The sequence below is a fragment of the Zonotrichia albicollis genome, chromosome 8 (assembly GCF_047830755.1).
Source record: "Zonotrichia albicollis isolate bZonAlb1 chromosome 8, bZonAlb1.hap1, whole genome shotgun sequence".
In the NCBI taxonomy this organism is placed as follows: domain Eukaryota; kingdom Metazoa; phylum Chordata; class Aves; order Passeriformes; family Passerellidae; genus Zonotrichia; species Zonotrichia albicollis.
Window position 1 is genome coordinate 28,260,373 of NC_133826.1, and position 18,893 is coordinate 28,279,265.

General features: G+C 50.7%; 1 protein-coding gene across 12 annotated transcripts in view; it reads left to right on the forward strand.

Moving 5' to 3' along the window:
* The window catches only part of CACNA1E (calcium voltage-gated channel subunit alpha1 E), a 147,124-nt gene that overhangs the window by 30,470 nt on the left and 97,761 nt on the right, over positions 1 to 18,893 (forward strand). For 10 of the 12 annotated variants that reach the window (XR_012581441.1, XM_074546404.1, XM_074546407.1 and 7 more), the window contains exon 3: positions 16,336 to 16,601. Coding sequence is in view for 11 of the 12 variants with exons in the window: in XM_074546404.1 (XP_074402505.1) it covers positions 16,336 to 16,601 (266 nt within the window). In the remaining variant the exon portion in view is untranslated. Of the gene's footprint in view, positions 1 to 15,291; positions 15,313 to 15,496; positions 15,879 to 16,335; positions 16,602 to 18,893 lie in introns of those variants that run through there. The other 2 variants (XM_074546409.1, XM_074546410.1) reach the window with 2 other exon arrangements.

Consider the following 18,893-nt stretch of genomic DNA (forward strand, 5'->3'; position numbering starts at 1 on the left):
CAAACATCAGGACGAGAGGGACTTTTGGTGAAGCAGGATGGGGGAGAATGGCTTTAAACTGGAAGTGAGTGGGTTTAAGGTTAAGAATTCTTGGCTGTGAGGGTGGGGAGACCCACCACAGGTTGTCCAGAGAAGCTGTGGCTGGCCCTGGATCCCTGACAGTGCCCAAGGCCAGGTTGGATGGAGCTTGGAGCAGCCTGGTCAGGTGGAAGGTGTCCCTGCCTGTGGCAGGGAGGCTCAAACAAGATGATCCTTAAGGTTCCTTCCAATCCCAACCATTCTCTCCTTCTGGGACAAGCCCTCAGTGCTCTCCCCAAAGCTTTGCCAAAGCCCAGGCAGGTGTGCAGAACCAGCAACCCCAGCACCAGAGATGCTTTCTGGCAATAGATGGATGCCCTGTGGGTGAGGAAAAAAAGCAAATTGATTTCCTTATGAGTAATTTTATTAGTAACAATGCAATTTCCCTGTGATTTCATTTTCCAAAGGGCCCATCTCACCCTGGAGGCTTTCACTGGGGCACTCTGGCTCTGGTTAGCAGTGAGGGGGGTATGGGGGAGCTATTCTCCCACAGCTGCAGAATGATGGAGGGCATCAAATGGGACATGGGAAACATGGAAAATGTCTGAGCAGCTCCAGGCTGTGGCTGGGTGCTCTGCAGGGTGCTGGGCACAGCCAGAGATGCTGCATGAGCTCCCCTGTCCTTGCAGATGTGACACTGCTGCTAGCCAGATGTGGTTGAGCTACTCTGAGGGTAGTGAAGAAAGGCTCTTTCTTTGTGCTCACCAGTGTTGGCAGGTCTGACCCTCACTAAACCTCTGCTGCCTTTTGCCAGGGAAACAATTCCATAAGTAGTATAAGAATTGGAAGGGTAAAATGCTGTTTTCCCTGTTTTTTTTTTTTCCCCCCCCAAGAATAAAGCAAGGCAGAGAACAGCAAACACCAAGTGCCTGTGGGGCAGTGGCTCTGGGGGAGGATTAACTTTATGGTGAAAAATGAATGTTCCAGCCCACCTTGTTCATGTCTGAGAGGCTCCAGCCCAGGGCAGACACTAAACCCCATTTTTCCATTGTGCCAGCCTGCTGCCCTGCCCTCCATCCCTGTGCTCACACACTGGGCCCAGGGATGGAGGAACCTGGAGAGATCTGCAGTGCCCCAAGGTAGAATCAGTGCTGTGTTTGCTCTGGATGCCTGGCAGCATCCTTTGGGTAGTGCTGGGCTTAGAGACAGCTCAGAAGAAAAACTCCTCATCAAAACAAGCAAACAGGGACCCTCCTGTGGCTCCTCCAGGAGGAGCAGCTGCTTCCTCAGCTGATGGTGAGGACAGGGAGCACATCCCAGAAAGGCTCCAGGCTGAGTTTGAAGCACACAGGACCCAGCCCTGCTTTGCATGGCTGAAACCCACAAGTGCATGGGGATTTAATCTTGGTTTGTGCAGTTTGGGGAATGCAAGCTGTGCTCTGGTTTTGGGATGTATTTACAGCCAGGGTGCATGGAAAAGGTGCATGGAAAAGCTGATTCCAGGCAGGTGTTGGGCAGGGAATGGAGGAGGCTGGGGGAAAGCAGCAGACCTGTGGCACAGTGAGGGTGAGATGCTGTAATTCAGCCTTTGAGCACCTGAGGTATCAGCAATGAGGAGAGATGGGGAAGACTTGGAGGTGGTCAAAGAATCCAATTTTACTGTGGAGTACAACTGCTTTATACTTATTCTAGGAAGGCTAGTAATGTTTAACTACAGTGATTGGGTTAAAAATCACATAAACAAACATACATTTTAAATATCTCTTGCTTGCAGAATGTAATTTTCTTTTTCTGGTGAGCCCATCTGATCGAATATTCTTGCAATCTTGATTTAAACCTCAAAGTTCTGTTTGCTCTTGCCAAGGCATCCTGTTATCAAATCTCTTAAGCTAGCCAGGTACAGAATCCATAATCTGTCCTGTGTGTCCCAGTATCCCAATCCTGAGTGAGGTGGAGGGTCTAAGTGTCCTGTGGGAATCAAAACACTCTGCCCACAGCACAGTGATAATGTAAATAAAAGTGATGTCCTGACTTGCGCCATCTCAATTCACGTCTCTGGCGCTGTGAATTTGTGAGATCCCCTTTTTTTGGGAGCCTGGGAGCTGCCAGGAGCAGGAGACCCAGCAACCTCTGCCTGGTTCTGTGCACATTCTGCATCCCAGATCACAAATTACGCCGATTTTTTTTTCCCTTACATCCTTAATTTTTTAAAAATTTCTCTTTCCTGAATGAGACAAAGGGGCCTTTTGGTGTATACTGGTTCCATTTCCCCCAGTTCCATTGCTGTCTCCCAGTGTATTCCCCAGCACTGTTGATTCTTTTGATTCTTTTCTCTGCCAAGGTTGGGATTAAATGCATGAGATGGCATTTCTTGTTCAGACTCAGATGTTTGTTAGCTCTTATCTATGTCATAGTCTCACAAACTGTGACTTCTACAGTACTTTAACAAGGTAAAAATGGAGCCTTATCTCTGTCTTTACAAGGCCTTTCAAGGATAAACTGTCCAATTAAGAAATGACACCTGAATTATTTTTACTTTTAACCCAATAACCAACCACGTGTAGCCCACAATGGAGACTTTTTTACCCAATTACACAAAATCACCCAAACCCGTGGAGAAGAAAGATCATGTTACTGTTCTCCAATCACTAAAAGTTAGTACATTACAGTTTAAGCTAGAAGTTGTTTTTCAGTTTTCTTGCAGTGGAAAATTCTGAGACCTTTTTGCTGCAACATTTGCTGCTTTGTTTGCCTGTGCTATCTTTCTGCTTGGTAAAAACATCTTTTTGTTTGGGGTGGGTTTATCCTTTGCTCTAAGTCATAAAACCCCTTCTAACTAACACACCCTTTGCCTCCTTGGTTATCCAGTGAGACTGGCTCAGCAATTCTTTTCTTCTGTATCAAAATTTGCTTTCATTTCTATTCCTTCTTCAGGTTCTACATTCAAAACGCTTTCTGCCAAGCACACATATCTGTGAGACTTTCTTGTCAAACTTTCATCCTTCCCAACAACCTCCCTGTGCTCTCCCTGCTTCCCTTCAGTGTACATCAAGGTTTGCATCCTGGGGAGGAGTTTTCTGGGGTTTCTGTGGCTGAGATGATCTCCAAGGTATTAGAAAGTCTCTTTTTTCCCAGCCCCATGCTCAAAGAAGAAGTTGAGTTTCCTCGGTTCTGCTTCTCAATGTTGTTTATTTTCTCTGATCTGTTCCATTCTGTCTCTGACCTGCTGAGATCTGTCCAGCAGGTTGGGTTGTGGCACAGTCCTTGCCCTTGGGCTGGTGTTAACTTTTTATACTGAGAACTGTGTGTACTTTATTTACAATAATTTTCCAATACCTATCACCTATGTTAGACAGTCTGTCTCTGCTCTAAACCAACCCAGAAGTGTCACCATCACAGCAGAAGATGGAGGAAAAGAAGAGGGAGGACAGGACATGCCCAGATTCCATCTTGCCTCTTGAACCTCCATTCTAAATCCCCAAAATTCTGCTTTTTCACCCTGTGACAAATTCACTGTCATTCTACTCAAACTCTTGTGGCTTGTAAATCCTCACACAAAGTTGGTAATTGTTTCCATGGGCTAAAATCGAAGGCACAGGTGTGTTTGACTCTGTGCCAAGGTCTCTGAGCCCCTTGCCAGGGTCTGGAATCACCCAGGGCAGCCAGAGGCATGTCCTGGGTTCTGAGAGAGTTTGTTTTCCTGACCTGGCATGAACTCGAGTTCCACTGAATATCCTGGCAACAGTGTGGAAACAGCAGCATCCTTCACCCAGTTTCCTCAAAGCCTGGGTTTCTGGCACACCCTGCAGGAATTCCCTGAGCTAATTCCAGTGCCTGCAGAGCCTCCCAAGGGCTGCAGAGGGGTGGGCATCGAGGAGGGTCCGAGCCAGTGAAAGTCACTGTGATATTTTCTGAAAAATCCCTTGGCAGGATTTCTTCTCCTGGGAAGCTGGAAAGCTTCAGTTTTTCTCTGTTTTGCTGTTCTGGAATGGGGTCTGGAGATTGTTTATCCAAATATGTGAATTGTTTTTAATTAATGACCAATCACCATCAGCTGTGTCTGAGGAGTCAGTCACCAGCTTTCATTATCATTCTTATCAAGCCTTCTTTCTTTAGTATAGTTTTAGTATAGCATAATATAATATAATATAATATAATATAATATAATATAATATAATATAATATAATATAATATAATATAATATAATATAATATAATATAATATAATATAATATAATAATATGCCTTCTGAGAACTTAGATTCTCATCTCTTACCTCGTCCTGGGGCCCCTCACAAACACCACAAGTGCAGGCTCAGAAGTGGTTCCAGGGAGCTCCTCAGGAGCTGAGCATGGAAGGACAGGGTAATTCCCAGGAGATGCCTACCAGAAGGCATTATTTAATATTTCTACAGACGGGGGAGACAGGAGTCCCACCAGCAGAACAAAATCCTTAAATATGGAATGGAAAAATGTTAGACTAATATGGACCAATATGGACAAAAGAGAGCTCAATGATTGCTTTGTTTTTGATGAAGCCACAAGTTGTTGCAAGCAAAACAGACTCTCCTAAAACCATAATATGCTTTTATCCCCTTTTTACTTTCTCCAGTAAATTTCTCATGTTGTTATTTTCATTGTAGTGCTATGTTTTATTATTCCATTAAGTTAATTAAGAGCATTTTCCTGTTAAGATTGATTTCTGTTAAAGGCTAATTGTTCTTAAGTTTATTCAGAAATACTGCAGGCTCACAAGTGATTCCAGGGAGCTCCTCAGGTGGTTCCCAGGAGATGCCTCCACTCACGAGCTGCTGCCTTGTGTTTTTCCACTGCATCCTGGCAGCTCCTGGAATCCCAGCTGCAGCTGTTGGGGAAGCTTTGGTAGCACCTCAAACTGTGGTCTGTGCTTGCTAGGAACCATATTGGTTCTCTTTCGTCCATATTGGTCCATATTAGCCTTTGGAAGGAGCTTCCCCCTTGGCCTGGGGCTGGCTCAGAAACATAGAATTAATGTGGGACAGGGAAGTGGCAAAGAGCCTCAGGCTCTAGAGACACCTAGAGCAGGCTCCAATGTCCTCCAGGTTTCTCCCAGCAGAATATCCAGGTGAGTTTTGAGTGTGTCCAAACATGGAGAGCCCACAGATGTGATGGTGTTCACAGGGGTCTGAGGATATGAGGGAAGAGACGAGGATCTGACTCCACGTTTCAGAAGGCTTGATTTATTATTTTATGATATATATTATATTAAAACTATACTAAAAGAATAGAAGAAAGGATTTCATCAGAAGGCTGGCTAAGAATAGGAAAAGAAAGAATGATAACAAAAGCTTTGGTCTCAGACAGACTCTGAGCTAGCTGACTGTGATTGGCCATTAATTAAAAACATCCAACATGAGACCAATCACAGATGCACCTGCTGCATTCCACAGCAGCAGATAATCATTGTTTGCATTTTGTTCCTGAGGCTTCTCAGCTTCTCAGGAGGAAAAATCCTAATGGGAAAGGATTTTTCATAAAAACATGTCTGTGACACACAGCCCCTCTGGGTAGCTTGTCCCAAGTGTTTAGTTGCCCTTGAAGTGAAAAGGTTTATTCCTCTGTGCAGGCAGAATTGGTTTTATGGCAGTTTGTGCCTGTTGTCTGAAGCCTCTGGAGGAGCTTTGCCTCTTCTCCCCCTCTGTGCATGGATCAGATCCTCTGTGAGCCTCTTCCAGCCAGGCTGAGCAGCCCCAGCTCTGCCAGCTCCTATCCTTCTGTCCCCTTCCCCAGAGCTGCTCCAGGAGCCCCTGTCCCCTGTCCTGTGGGGCACACCACTCTGGATGTGTCACCAGGGCTAAGTGAAGGGGACAGGCCACCTCCTGGACCCACTGGCTTTGCCTGACACACCCCAGGGAGTTGCTGGCTCATCTTCTTTAAGAGCACAGTGCTGGTGGCCAGCAGGTCCCTTGGGATCTGTCCTTGGCACTGCTGAGGGCACACCCTGAGTGCTGTGTCCCCTCAGTTTGGGAAGGATGTTGAGATGTTTGAGCACATCCAGAGGGGGAAATGAGGCTGGAGAGGGGCTGGGAACACAAACCCTTCACTGAGGCAGCTGGGGGTGCTCAGCCTGGAGAAAAGGAAACTCAGGGGTGACCTTATCACTCTGCACAGCTCCTGAAAGGTGCCTGTGCTCAGCTGGGGCTGGGCTCTTTCTCCAGCAGCACTGACACAACCAGAGCACACAGCCTCGAGCTGCACCAAGGGAAATACAGGCTGGATATTGCAGAAAGAGTGATAAAGCTCTGGAATGGCTGCCCAGGGAGGTGGTGCAGTCCCCATCCCTGGGTGTGTTTAACAAAGCCTGGATGTGGCACTGGGTGCCAGGGTTTAGCTGAGGGGTTGGGGCTGGGTTGGACTCAATGATCTTGGAGGTCTCTCCCAACCCAGTGATTCTGGGAATTCTGTGGGGCTCTCCCTGCCCAGCCCCTTCCCAGACAGGTTTGTTCTTCCCCCAGTGCAGGGTTTGGTGTTTCCAGCTCCACGCTGCTCCTCTGCTGTTCCTCCAGGCTGCTGGAGTCCCTCTGGATGGCAGCACAGCTTCAGCACTGCCTGGTTTTTAGCATCTCCCTGCACTGGCAGAGCGTGATTCGCTGCAGCACCCACAATTCTGATATTTCCTGCTCATTTTCATCCTCATCCTTTCCCTCCCCTGGGATAATTCAGCCTCTTCCCTTCTCCCAGCCAGTCCCCAGCTGTCCCTGTGTGATTCTGATGGGAGGCTGGCTGCTGTTTGTGACAGAGGTGTTTTCCAGCCTCTCCAGTTTGTAGGGTTAATGTTATTTACTATTCTCAGTTTCTTCTGTGTAGTACCTGCCTTGCCCCTCCCACCTCCCACACTGTTTGTATTTCAGGGATAACAGTGTAATAGATTAATTCAGGGACCTCAGGAGGGGTCTAGTTTGATGAGACAATCACTTATTTTTCATTTAACTCAACATTTTACATTTGAAAATACAGAGGATGGTTCACTGGGCACTCCCAAAATGGCATTTTCTCAGCTAAGTGTGGGGAGGCCCAGGCACAGGTTGCTCAGAAAAGTTGTGGATGTCACATCCCTGAAACTCAGACAGCACCTGATATCCTGTAACTTCCTTTCCTATTGTAGGGTGCCCCGTGGCAGGGAGGAATGATGGATCTGACTCCATGTTCTCAGGAGGCTAATTTATTTTTAAATATTATGTTATATATGTTATATATGTTACATATGTTATACATGTTATACATGTTATACATGTTATACATGTTATACATGTTATACATGTTATACATGTTATACATGTTATACATGTTATACATGTTATACATGTTATACATGTTATACATGTTATACATGTTATACATGTTATACATGTTATACATGTTATATGTTAGATTACATTATATTACGTTACATTACATTATATTATACTATATTATATTATACTACATTACATTATATTACATTGTGTTATAATTATGCTATACTAAAGCATACAGAAAGGATACTTACACAATGCTAAAAAGATAATAATGAAAACTCCTGACTCTCTCCAGAGTCCTGACACAGCTTGACCCTGATTGGCCAATGAGTAAAAACAATTCACATGAAACCAATGAAACACTCGCCTGTTGGATAAACAATCTCCAAACCTCATTTCAAAGCAGCACAACACAGGAGAAGCAAATGAGATAATTATTGTTTTCCTTTTTCTCTGAGGCTTCTCATCTTCCCAGGAGCAGAATCCTGGGCGAAGGGATTTTTCAGAAAATATGAATGTGACACTTTCCCTTGCATTTTCCCTGGTGGAATTAAGCCCAAAAATTCCTCAATGAGTTTTTTGCCATTGAGGAATGCAATGGGGGCCGTGCTCAGCCTTGGCTGCTGAGGGTGTTTGCCTTCAGGGAGGCTGCTGAGCTGCCTGCCTGTCACTGCAGCAAGGGGGAAGCTTTTTCACACCTCCCAGCACTGAGGAGCTCTCAGAGAGAGGTTTTGCTCCTTTGGCCTTTTCTCTTTCACAGGTTTGGGAGAGGGAAGCGGCATCTCCTTCCTGGCTGCACGCCAGGGATGGGGCTTCTCTGGCTGTCTTGAGCATCAGCTGCTCAGTGCAAGTTCAGACCTGCTGGAAAAAAAGAAAAAAAAAATTTCAACAGCTCTGTCTTCTCCTGGCTCTTGTCCTGACAACGTGGTTTTGTCAAAGCCACCCCTGTTTGCTAGCAGGGCTGCTTTGGGGAAAGCTGAGCCTGGGAGTTTGGTTTCTTTAGGCTGGAGATGGAGCTGGTGGAGTTGTGGTCCAGAACTCACTTTCTTGCTTTTTTCTGGTTCATCCAGCCCTGGATGGACCAGAAAAAAATATAAATAATAACAATAATAAAAAGAATATAATATAGTGTTCTTTTTATTGCAAGGAGTGTGTGCAGCCCAAAGGCAGGAAGGAGACTCCTGCGCCATCCCGCCCCTGGCGCTGGGTGCTCTGCTGAGTTTATCCAGCTTGAGCCTTGCTGGGTGGGCAGAGAGCAGAGAAAGCACTGGAGGCTCCTCAGGCATGGACCTGCCTCTTGGAGGGGTGAAAATGAGAATAAAAAGGGTGTAAGGGAGAAGAAAATCTCCTGCTGGCTTTGGCAGGAGCTAACACTGCTGTGCCAGACCCCTCTGGAGGCTGGGGGATTTCTTTTGCTTTGGGTAGTGCAGCAGCTGAAAAAATGCTTCTAGAAATCCCTCTCCGAGCCTTTGACAGGCTAGAAATAAGTTTTCTGCTGTTGGCTGTCCATGGGTGGCTCTGGGGATGTATTTTCTGAGCTTGTTCCCACACACATGTAGAGTTTGGCAGCTTGCTGTCTGGCTCTTTGGTAGCAAGGAGAATTTCCCCCCGGGTCTCTGCTCCACCCCTTCCTCACCTCTTTGCTCTCTCTTTCTCCAAGCTGCTCAGCCCCAATATTTTGGGCATGGCCATTCTGAAATATCCCTATTTTTCCCTCATTGGATCTTCTCAAGTGGATTTCTCTGGAAGTGCCTTGCCCAAAGCTGGATCTGTGCGAGCTGGAGGAGGGTGGGGAGCTGTGATCTCACCTCCTGCCATCAGCCTGGGCTGCTCCACAGCTCTTGGCTGATGGCATGGCTTGTGTGCAGGGATTTGGGGGCTGGAAGCAGCCATGGAAATTCCCTTTAATGTGGTGGCAAAGAGGGGAGGGTGGACAGCTGTTCCCTGAGAGGGGGGATTGCTGCAGCCTGCCCAGAGCAGGCAGGATGTGACTGCAAATGCTAATTACAGCCCGGGCTGGCAAAGCTGAATGAAGCAGCAGGGCACTCCAGGCAATTTATTAATGGCTGATTATTGCAGGGCCCTTCAGTTGAGCCACAAAGCCTCCAGGGCTGAGGCAGGGTTATCCTGAGGAGCTCTGCATTGCCAGGAGCTCTCAGAGTGGGGTATTTGGGTAGGAAAAGGGAGAGCAGGCAGTGTCAGGCTAGGGGGAAGCATCTCTGCAGTGCTGTCCTTTTTCTCAGCAGTTTTGGGGTGATGGGGTCTCACCTGCCTGTGTTTGAAGGTGCCAGCTATGCCCCGAAGTGCCCCCAAAAGCGCCCAGGTCTGGAGGTTCCTTTTCTGTCTTTAATATTCTCCCAGCCTGCCATCATTTAAAAGTCTAGTTGAAGATTTGGAATTGGACTAAATGGCCTTTAAAGGTCCTTCCCGACCCAATCCATTCTGTGATCCCACCATTTGGTTGCTAAATCCACCCTTAATTCAAGATTCAACAGCATTCTGCTGTATCAGTGGCTCTGACGCATGAGAAGCCCCACTCTATGCATGTGGCCCCACATCTGCAGTGCAGAGTGTGGGGCCACATCTCCCTTAAAAGAGTTTAATCTTAATTTATAAGGTGTATTTTAAGAGAAATTTAATTTTTCAAAATATCATAACACTTTTTAGCTTCTAACCGCAAAGTTTTTGAGAGGTTTGGTGTTTTTAGCTTAACAAAATATCAAAATTACGCTCAGTGGTTAAACTTAAATATTTACAAATATGCATGCTAAAACCACTAAAATATATATATAAAAATTTTAGAAATCATAATGGCATCAGAGACACCATTAATGTGTGTATTTATAAGGTGTGTTTTAAGATAAATTTAATTTTTCAAAATAATATAGCACTTTTTAGTGCCTAACTGTCAAGTTTTTGAGATGTTTGAGGTTTTTTTAGCTTAACAAAATATAAAAATTACGCTCAATGGTTAAACTTAAATATTTACAAATATGCAGGTTAAAACCACTAAAAATATTTAAAAAAAATTTTTAAAAAATCATAATGGAAAACAAAACACCACAGAACAGGGGAGCAGGTGGCAGAGAGGAGCCCCTTTCCTGCTCTGGTGAGATCTGCCTGGCTCTGAGGTGCTGCAGAGCCTCTGCAGGGCTTTGCTGGCACAAGAAATGCCATCAGGGCTGTCCTGGCTGTGCCACAGCTGCCAACATCTGCACAGATGTGCATCAGGCAGAGGCTGGAGTCTTCCAGGACAGGGGTTCTGTGTCCCTGCAGAGGTGCTGGGCTCAGCAGGACTTTTCTCCTTTGCATCCTCATCCTCTTTCTAATCCAGCAGGTAATGAAACTGTTCCTGGAAAAAGCCCTGCATTCCTGCATGGTTACCAACACATTTCTGAGTCACAGCTACTCCTCAGTCCCAATTTGAAACTTGGCCAGAGCACACTGGAGAGATGCTTCTCATCTGATCCTTTTTTTTTTTTAATTTTAAATTTTATTTTTTTTCCTCTCAGCATAGCCATATTTAAAAAATAAATCAGGATGCCAAAAGGCGCTTTCTAAGATGAGTGCAGGCCTGGGAATATCAGTCATGGAAGGGGAGCCTGTCCTCCCTCTCCAGACTCTTTTTTAGAATTATAGAATGGTTTAGGTTTGAAGGCACCCTAAAAATCATTTGCTCCAACCCCTCTGCCATGGGCAGGGACACTTTACCCTATCCCAGGTTATTCCAAGGCCTATCCAGCATGGCCTTGGACATTTCCAGGGATGGGGCAGCCACAGCTTCTCTGGGCAGCCTTGGGAAGAAATTCTCTGGAATTGCTTCCCAATATCCCATTTCACCATTCCCCCTTGTCGTGTCACTCCAGGCCCTTGCCCAGCTCTCTGGAGTCCCTTTAGGCACTGGAGCAGCTCTGGCTTTCGGAGCATCCCGGGGCTTGGACGAGGATGCTTTTAACATTAGTTCCTGAGTTTTGGTTTTGATTTTTGGTTTCTTTTTTTTTTTTTTTTTTTTTTCTGTTTGTTTGGGGTTCTTTGATTTCGTTTGGTTTTGGGTTTTTTTGGTGGCTTTTTTGTTGTCGTTTTTGTTGTCGTTTTTGTTGTCGTTTTGTGTGATTTTTTGTGTGTTTTTTTGGTTGGTTGGTTGGTTGGTTTTGGGGGATTTTTTTGGGATTTTTGTGGGGGTTTTTTTGGTGTTTTTTTTGCTTTCGTTTTTGATTTTGGGGGATTTTTTTTTCTTGGTGGGTTTTTTTTTGTGGTTTTTTGTTTTGTTTTGGGGTTTTTTGTGTTTTTTTGGGGGGGGTCTTTTTGGTTTTTTGTGTTTTTTATTTGGTATTTTGTGGTTTTGTTTTGGAGGATTTTTTTTGTTTTCTTGGTGGATTTTTTTGTGGGTTTTTTTTTGTTTGTTTGTTTGTTTTGTTTGTTTGTTTTTGTTTTTTTTTTTTGTATTGCTGGTTTGGTGTTGTTTTGGGGTTTTTGTGGGCTTTTTGGGGGGTTTCTTTGGGTGTTTTTTTTTTTGTTTGTTTAATTTTTCTCTTTTTTTTTTTTTTTTGGTGCCTGCACTCAGCAACGCACAGATTTTGGGATACTCTGCTGGCCGCACAAAGGGATGCTCGGGGGGTTCTCACCCCATCCGAGCATCCCTGGGGTGGCCGGGAGGCGACAGCTGCCGCTAGATGGCAATGCCGGAGCGGCTGCGGCTGCACGGAGGGGGATGTGACACCGGGATGGATGTGACACCGGGATCCCGCAGGGACAGCCCCGTGTGCCATGGGGTACATGGGAGGGCTGGGAGAGGCGGGGACAGAGCACGGAGGGGACTCGGGTGTGAGAATCACAGAACTGTGGCATCCTTCGGGTGGGAAAATGGTTTAAACTCATCGAGTCCAACATTAATGAGGGATGTGGGACTCCAGGAGCTCTCCAAAATGCAGTTTATTGTATCCAAGGTGTTCCAGCAGGACAGAGCCTGTGCCCACAGCTGTCAGCTCCAGCTGCGGGCAGCTCTGCAGACCCTTAGTTTAGGTTACAATGCATTATAGACTTTGCTGAGCATCTTAATACAGCAGAACCAATCTATACCTTCACTTTTATCTAAAGCCCATCACAACTGCCATAATTACCATATTCATGTTACTGTTCTCTAATCACTAAAAGTTAGTACATTACAGTTTAAGCTAGAAGTTGTTTTTTCAGTTTCCTTGCAGTGGAAAATCCTGAGACCTTTTTTCTATTTGCAACATTTGCTGCCTTGTTTGCCTGTGCAAACCAATCTTTCTGCTTGGTAAAAGCACCTTCTTGTTTGGGGTGGGTTTATCCTTTGCTCTAAGTCATAAAAACCCCTTCTAACTAACACACCCTTTGCCTCCTTGGTTATCCAGTAAGACTGGCTCAGCAATTCTTTTCTTCTATATCAAAACTTGCTTTCATTTCTATTCTTCTTCAGATTCTACATTCAAAACTCTTTCTGCCAAGCATCCATATCTGTGAGACTTGCTTGTCAAACTTTCACCCTTCCCAACAATTAACCCAGCACTGCCAAGGCCACCACCCAGCTGTGTCTCCAAGTGCCACATGTGCGCATCCCCAAATCCTTCTAGGGCTGGTGACTCCACCACTTCTCTGGGCTGCCTTTTCCAGGGCTAGACAATGTTTTTAAACAAGGCACCTTTCCTAAAATCCAGCCTGAACATCCCCTGGTGTGACTGGAAGCTGTTTCCTCTTGTCCTGTCACTTGTTGCCTAACAGAAGAGACTCACCTTGCTTCATCTTCCTTTCAGGAGCAATAAGATCAACCCTCACCTTGCTCCATCCTTCTTTCAGGAGCAACCAGGTCTCTCCTGGGCCTCTTTTTCTCCAGGCTGAGCCCCCCCTCATCTCCCTCAGCTGCTCCTCCTCAGAGCTTGCTGGAGTGTTAGCCTGGTTCTGTAAAACCAAGCTCATCCCCAGCACCTTCCTGTCCTGGCACCTGCTGTTCCCTGTCTTCCCGCATTTCCTGCCCTGATAAAAAACCCAAACAGCCCCACAGAGCTGGCTCTGAGTCCCTGGGCCACGTTGAATCATGTGGGCATCAGCCACACTTGTCCCTGACTCACAAATCCCAGCGTGCTGGGTGAGGGTCAGGATGAGGATGGCAATAAACATCCTGGGAAACAGAGCCTGCATCTCTTGGCATAGCCAGAGAGGAGTTTTTTTTAAATTTATTTCCTTTTGGCTCTCAATCTTCTCTTAAGGAGCTGCTTTCTCATAAATATCCCATCCTTTAGCACTGTCTGAGCAGGAGAGAGAGAGGCTCCCAGCGGGGTCATCCTGAGCTCTGCTCTGCAGCAGTGAGTGTGGAGCAGGGGTGAGAGCCAGCTCTGGCTTCAGGGCACAGCCCAGAGCCCCAGCAGAAGTGTCCAGGTAAGGGCTGCATCCCTGCTTTCAGGGAATGAGGATGAAGGCTGCCTTCCTCCCCCTCAGCCGTTGCTCAGAGCCAGGCAGGGATGCAGTGCTGGTGCAGCCCTCCCCATCTTCCCGGGGCTCTGAATTTGGGCTGGGGGAGGCCTTGCTGTGCAGGCAGGGGTGGGACAGGGCTGGGGCAGCAGGAGCAGGAGCTCTGCAAGGCTCAGGAGCTGCTCCTGGCAATGGCCCAGCCTCAGGCTTAATTAACAAGGCTGAAAGGTGGCAAGAGCAGCGTCGGTGGGAAGGAGGAGGAGGAGGAGGTGGAGGAAGAGGTGGGATGAGCCACAAATTGATTCGTTTGGGGCAGTGTCTTGCCTGGGCTGGATGGAAGGGGCTGTAACCAGCTGGTGGCTGCTGTGGCCACCCCCTTGCCTGATGTCAGTAGAATGCAGAGCCAGGGTCACTCTGGCTGGCTGCTGACATGGGCAGTGTTTGGGGAGGGATCTGGGCACCTCTGCTCCACTCTGGGCTGCAGAGGCTTGTTTTACACCCTCCAGATACCCCACTTTGATTATAAACATCATTGGAAGGAGAGAATTAAGAAGGGTTGGGTGTCACAGGGAGCTGGTGGGTGCCTGGCTGAGCTTGGGACAGAGATCCCACAGCCCTTTTTGCAATCACTCCTCTGTTACCTTGCTGAGGAGGATCTGGCCCTTCCTCTTTCTCACCCAGCCAGCCCAAGGGCTCCTGGCAATGCACCCAGCAGAGCCTGGCCCAAAAAACCCCAAACCCTGTGGCCCTTCAGCCATTCCAGAGCCTGCAGAGTGCTCAGTGTCCAGTCCAGAGTGCTCAGGTGTTGCCAAGCTGCACAGAGGGAGAAGCCCTGGCCCAAGTGAGTCAACGATTTATGTGATTAGGATCTTGATTAATTTATTTATTAAAATTTAAATGCCTCAAGCAGCCCTAGCTGCAGGTGTGAGGGGCAGGGCAGCAGGCACTGTGCTTGCAGGGCAGGGTGTTGGTGGGGTGGACAAGGGAAGAATATGGCAGGGACCCTGGGTGTCCTGTGCTGCTGGGGTGGGAAATGCAGGTAGAGAGGGTGTCACAGGCCCTGGGGCTCAGCAGGAGGGGTGGGGGAGACCCTGACTATGAACAGCTCACAGCGTGTGTTGTGTGCTGTGCCCTGCTGTGCCAAGAGGGCTTGGGGACATCCCTGGGGGTACCCTGTGTGTGCCAGCAGGGCAGGATGGGCTCCCCAAAGGTGGGTGGGTGTGCAGGCAGCCCCCACAGCGGGACACAGCCCAGCTCACCCCCAGGGGACCCTGGGTGACCTTGGCACTGCAGCATCAGCAGTGTCCCCACTGCTCTGCCCTCACTGGAGGGGGGAGCAGGGTCACCCCCAGGGAAGATCCTGCAGGAGGGCACATCCAGCCCAAGGGTTGTTTACACCTCCTGGACGAGCCGCTTTTCCCAGCCAACCTCGTGTGTCGAGAGGAGGAAAATCCCGAGGTGTGGAGGCTCATCTGTATGCGAGTGAGCAGCGGGGCACTCCCCGGGCACCCGCGGGCATCGGGCGGCTCCGGAGTGCCCCGGGCATGGGGGAGGATGATGCGTGTGCCCACAGAGAGGTGGCTGAGGTGGGCTGGGGGGGATGCAGGGAGGGCAGCCCCCCTTGCCCCCCAATTCAGACCCTCACCTAGGAGCACCCGTGTGCTGGAAAGCCCTCTGCAGCCAGGGCGGGGATGGGGATGGTGGGGGGAGTGTGTGCGCGCTTCTGGCAGGGTGGGGGCTCCCCCATTGCCTTTGTTCCCTTCAGACCCACCCCTCGCCTCTGATTTTCCTTTGCGGCAGCTCCCGTGCTTGCCAAAAGAACGCGCTGGATGGAGCGAGGCAGCGAGCCGGGCGTGTGTGCGCGCTGCTGTGCGCCTGCCTTGCCGCTGCCTTCATTAGAGCCGGCCGTCCCCGAGCTGCAGAGCCGCGCCAGCCGCCTCTAATTCCGTGGCCCGGCTCCTGCGGGAAGCCCTGCGTGCTCCTGCCCCGGCAGAGAAGGGCCGGCCATCGCTGCCCACCGCCCGTGTGCCCCCTTCGGCCCTGCCATGGGCGGCCGGGCTCCCGCAGGATGCTGAAGATGGAGCCGGGAGGAAGGAGTTGGACACTTAGCTCCAACTAGGCTGGACCACGCTGCTGCAACCTGTTCGCCCGGGTGCTGTTCCCAATTGTGCCTTGCTGTGCCGCGGGGTGGCCGCAGGGACCCGGCTCCTGCCCTGGCTGCGGGGGGCTGGGGGGCTGCTCTGGGGGGTTGTGCCTGGGGTTAACCCCTTGCTTTGGGGGGAAGGTGCTTAGGGAGCGAGGGGCTGCGGCCTCCGCTGGGCACGGAGGAGGAGGAGGAGGGGGAGGAGGGCTGGCTGCCCGCCCCGCTGCCCGGGTGGCCGTTCTGGGGGGGCCCGGCTGCCCCCCGTGCCCAGCCGGTGCCGCCTCTCCGCTCTGCCGCGGGTGCCCCGGAGGGATGGAGCAGAGCCGGGGCTGAGCATCACCCGGAGAGGAGGAGGGGGCTGTGGTTGGGACTGCGCCCCGCAAACCCCCTCCCTCTTCTTTCCCACCCTCCCCCCCTCCGCCGCCTCGGTGCCGCTGCTTTGGCTCACCTGTGCGTTTCCTTGCAGGATGGCTCGCTTCGGGGAGGCAGTGGCCGGCAGGCTGGGCTCCGGAGATGGGGGCTCCGAGCAGAACCGGAGTCGGCAAGGAGCTGCTGCCCCTGCGGGAGGCAGCCCGGGAGCCTTCAAGCAAACCAAAGCGCAGCGAGCCCGGACTATGGCTCTGTACAACCCCATCCCCGTCCGGCAGAACTGCTTCACCGTCAACAGATCGCTCTTCCTCTTCGGAGAAGAGAACATAGTCAGGAAATACGCCAAGAAGCTCATCGACTGGCCATATCCTTTCTGCGGCCCCCGTGTGAGCCGTGCTGCCCGGATCTGCCTCGGGGGCTGCCCAGGACACGCGTGTGTGGCACTGTCGGGCAGGTAAGGTGTGCCCGCAGGGGGGCCCCGGCCCCCGGGGATGCTCTCCTCGCCCTGTTGCTGCTCCCCCTCCTGTCCTCGGATCCTGACAGGAGCTGAGCCCTTTTTGCCCCCCCTTGGGAATCCCCCAGCCCCTCCTGAGGCTTGGAATTATTATCTCCCCGTGCTGATAGGGACGGGTGCTGTGATCCCTGCGTGCTTTGGGATGCTCCGTGTGCGTGCCTGGGGAGGTGGGAGGCAGTGGCCTTTCCTCGGTGCCTCGATGTCTCGTGGAGTTTTGTCACCCCACCCCACCCTGGGGAGCCCCGTGTGTCCCCAGTCCCTGCTGGGTGGTGGCTCTGTCCCCACTGTGTGTGCCTGGCAGGGCCACAGCCGCCCTCGCCCTGCAGCCCCCGGCCCCCGTGGTGGCTCTGGGAGCCGGCTGCCCCCTCCCTGCGGCAGAGGGAAGGATGGTGGCAGCCTCTGGCTGTGCCACGTGGCCTTTTTTGGGTGAAGCTGGCACGGTTTTATCCCAGGGACCCCTCTGCTAACGCAGGGTGGAGGGTGCAGATCTCTCCCACTCCTTCCCCTGCTCCTCATCCTTCCATCCCTCCCCACGCACCTCTCTCTCCTCCCACCCTCGCCGTCAGTGCTGCCCAGCACCACATCCCTCATCCCCACACCAGCCTGGCCCCAGTGCCTGCTGCCCCTGAGACACCTCCAGGGCTTTGCCCCCAGGGAGGGTCTGAGCCTGAGAACTTGAGCGTGGCCGGGCTGTGGCTGTGGGAGCCTCCCCGTGCCGTGCTCTGCAGCACTGATTCCATGCAGCTCCTGCTGCTGCCGCTGCTTTCTCTCCCTCCAACTTGTTGGTGGAGTTCCTGGCTCCTCTGGTGGGCACGGCAGAGCTCTCCCTAGTGCCAGGCAGCAATGCCTTGGTTTGGTGCAACAGGTACCACGGGGGGAAGCCTCTGGTGAGGCCCAGGGATGCAGAGCATGGCAGGGGAATTGTCCCTGTGCAGCTCTGTCAGGAACCTTGGGAGCTGTGACAGCTCCAGGCTCACGAGGGTGACCTGGGTGTGAAGGGCCAGCTTGGAGAGGCTGAATTCCCCAAATCTGTCCCTCCTGGCAGTGCCCAGGGTGTGGGTGGCTGCAGGAGTGCTGGTGGCGAGCGCGGGGCCGTGGTGGCTCAGCGCAGAGCCCTGCAGGGCAGCGGCCAGGCCGCTTTTCCAGAACATGCCAAATTATTCATGTGCTTTTCCAGCCTGCTGTGGGAGGGCTCTGGCCCCTCCAGCTTTTGTTGGGAGCCAGAAGGAGCTGGGGTGCTGCCACTGGGCCAGCACTCGTGGCGTGGGCTGGGGTCCCGTGCCGGCGTGATGTCTCATCTCCAGGCAGCCGCTGTCTCCTAGAGACTGGAGCTCCACCACCACCACCACCACCACATGAGCACAACTCCCTAGCATTATTCTCCCCTGGAATTTGCAATGCATGAGGGAGACGGGCTCATTTTGTGGTGGTTTTTTTTTTTTTCCCCCAGAAGTAAGTGACATATTCCCATGTGAGTGCTAGGAACAGGCGTGCTCCAGGCGCGGGAGCTCGGTGTTCCTGCCTGTCCCCCGCCCTGCTGCCATCTCTTTCCCAGAAAAACCCATCCAACCCTGGATGTTTCTCTGCACCACTGGAGTTTTGAGGGCTTGGGAATGTGCAAGGCCTTTTGGTGATGAGTTTGGTGAGGCTGGCCTGGCTGGTTGTTCCCATCCTTGTAGTTGTAGCCTGGCACGGGCAGCTGGTGCCTTTTGGTAGGGCCTGGAAAACCATGTGAGCACCTCAGCTGCCTGGCCTGGAGCCCATGGCATCACTCCTGGGCCAGGGAATTTTGGGGAGGAGAGCATTGGATCTTGGCCATGGTCAGTAGGAGCTGCTGGCCCTGGGAGGGTGATGCTGTGGGTCAGGGTGGGCTCAGCACTGAGGAAAGCCAAAGGGGCTGGAGAGGAGCTCAGGGCGGAGTGGAGGCTCTTCTTCATCCAGCTCTGGTTGACTAGGTAATAGGGCTAAAAATATCTGGTGATTCAGGCCTGGATATCTGCTGGGTAACTGTGTAATTATAACCAGCAGCCTCTGCAGTTTGGCTTCCCAGTGTAAATAGGGATGATGCATGGAGGAGAAGGAGGAGAAATACGAGCAACTGGGATTGGGATGCAGCTCCATGGGAGGCAGACCTTTGCTGA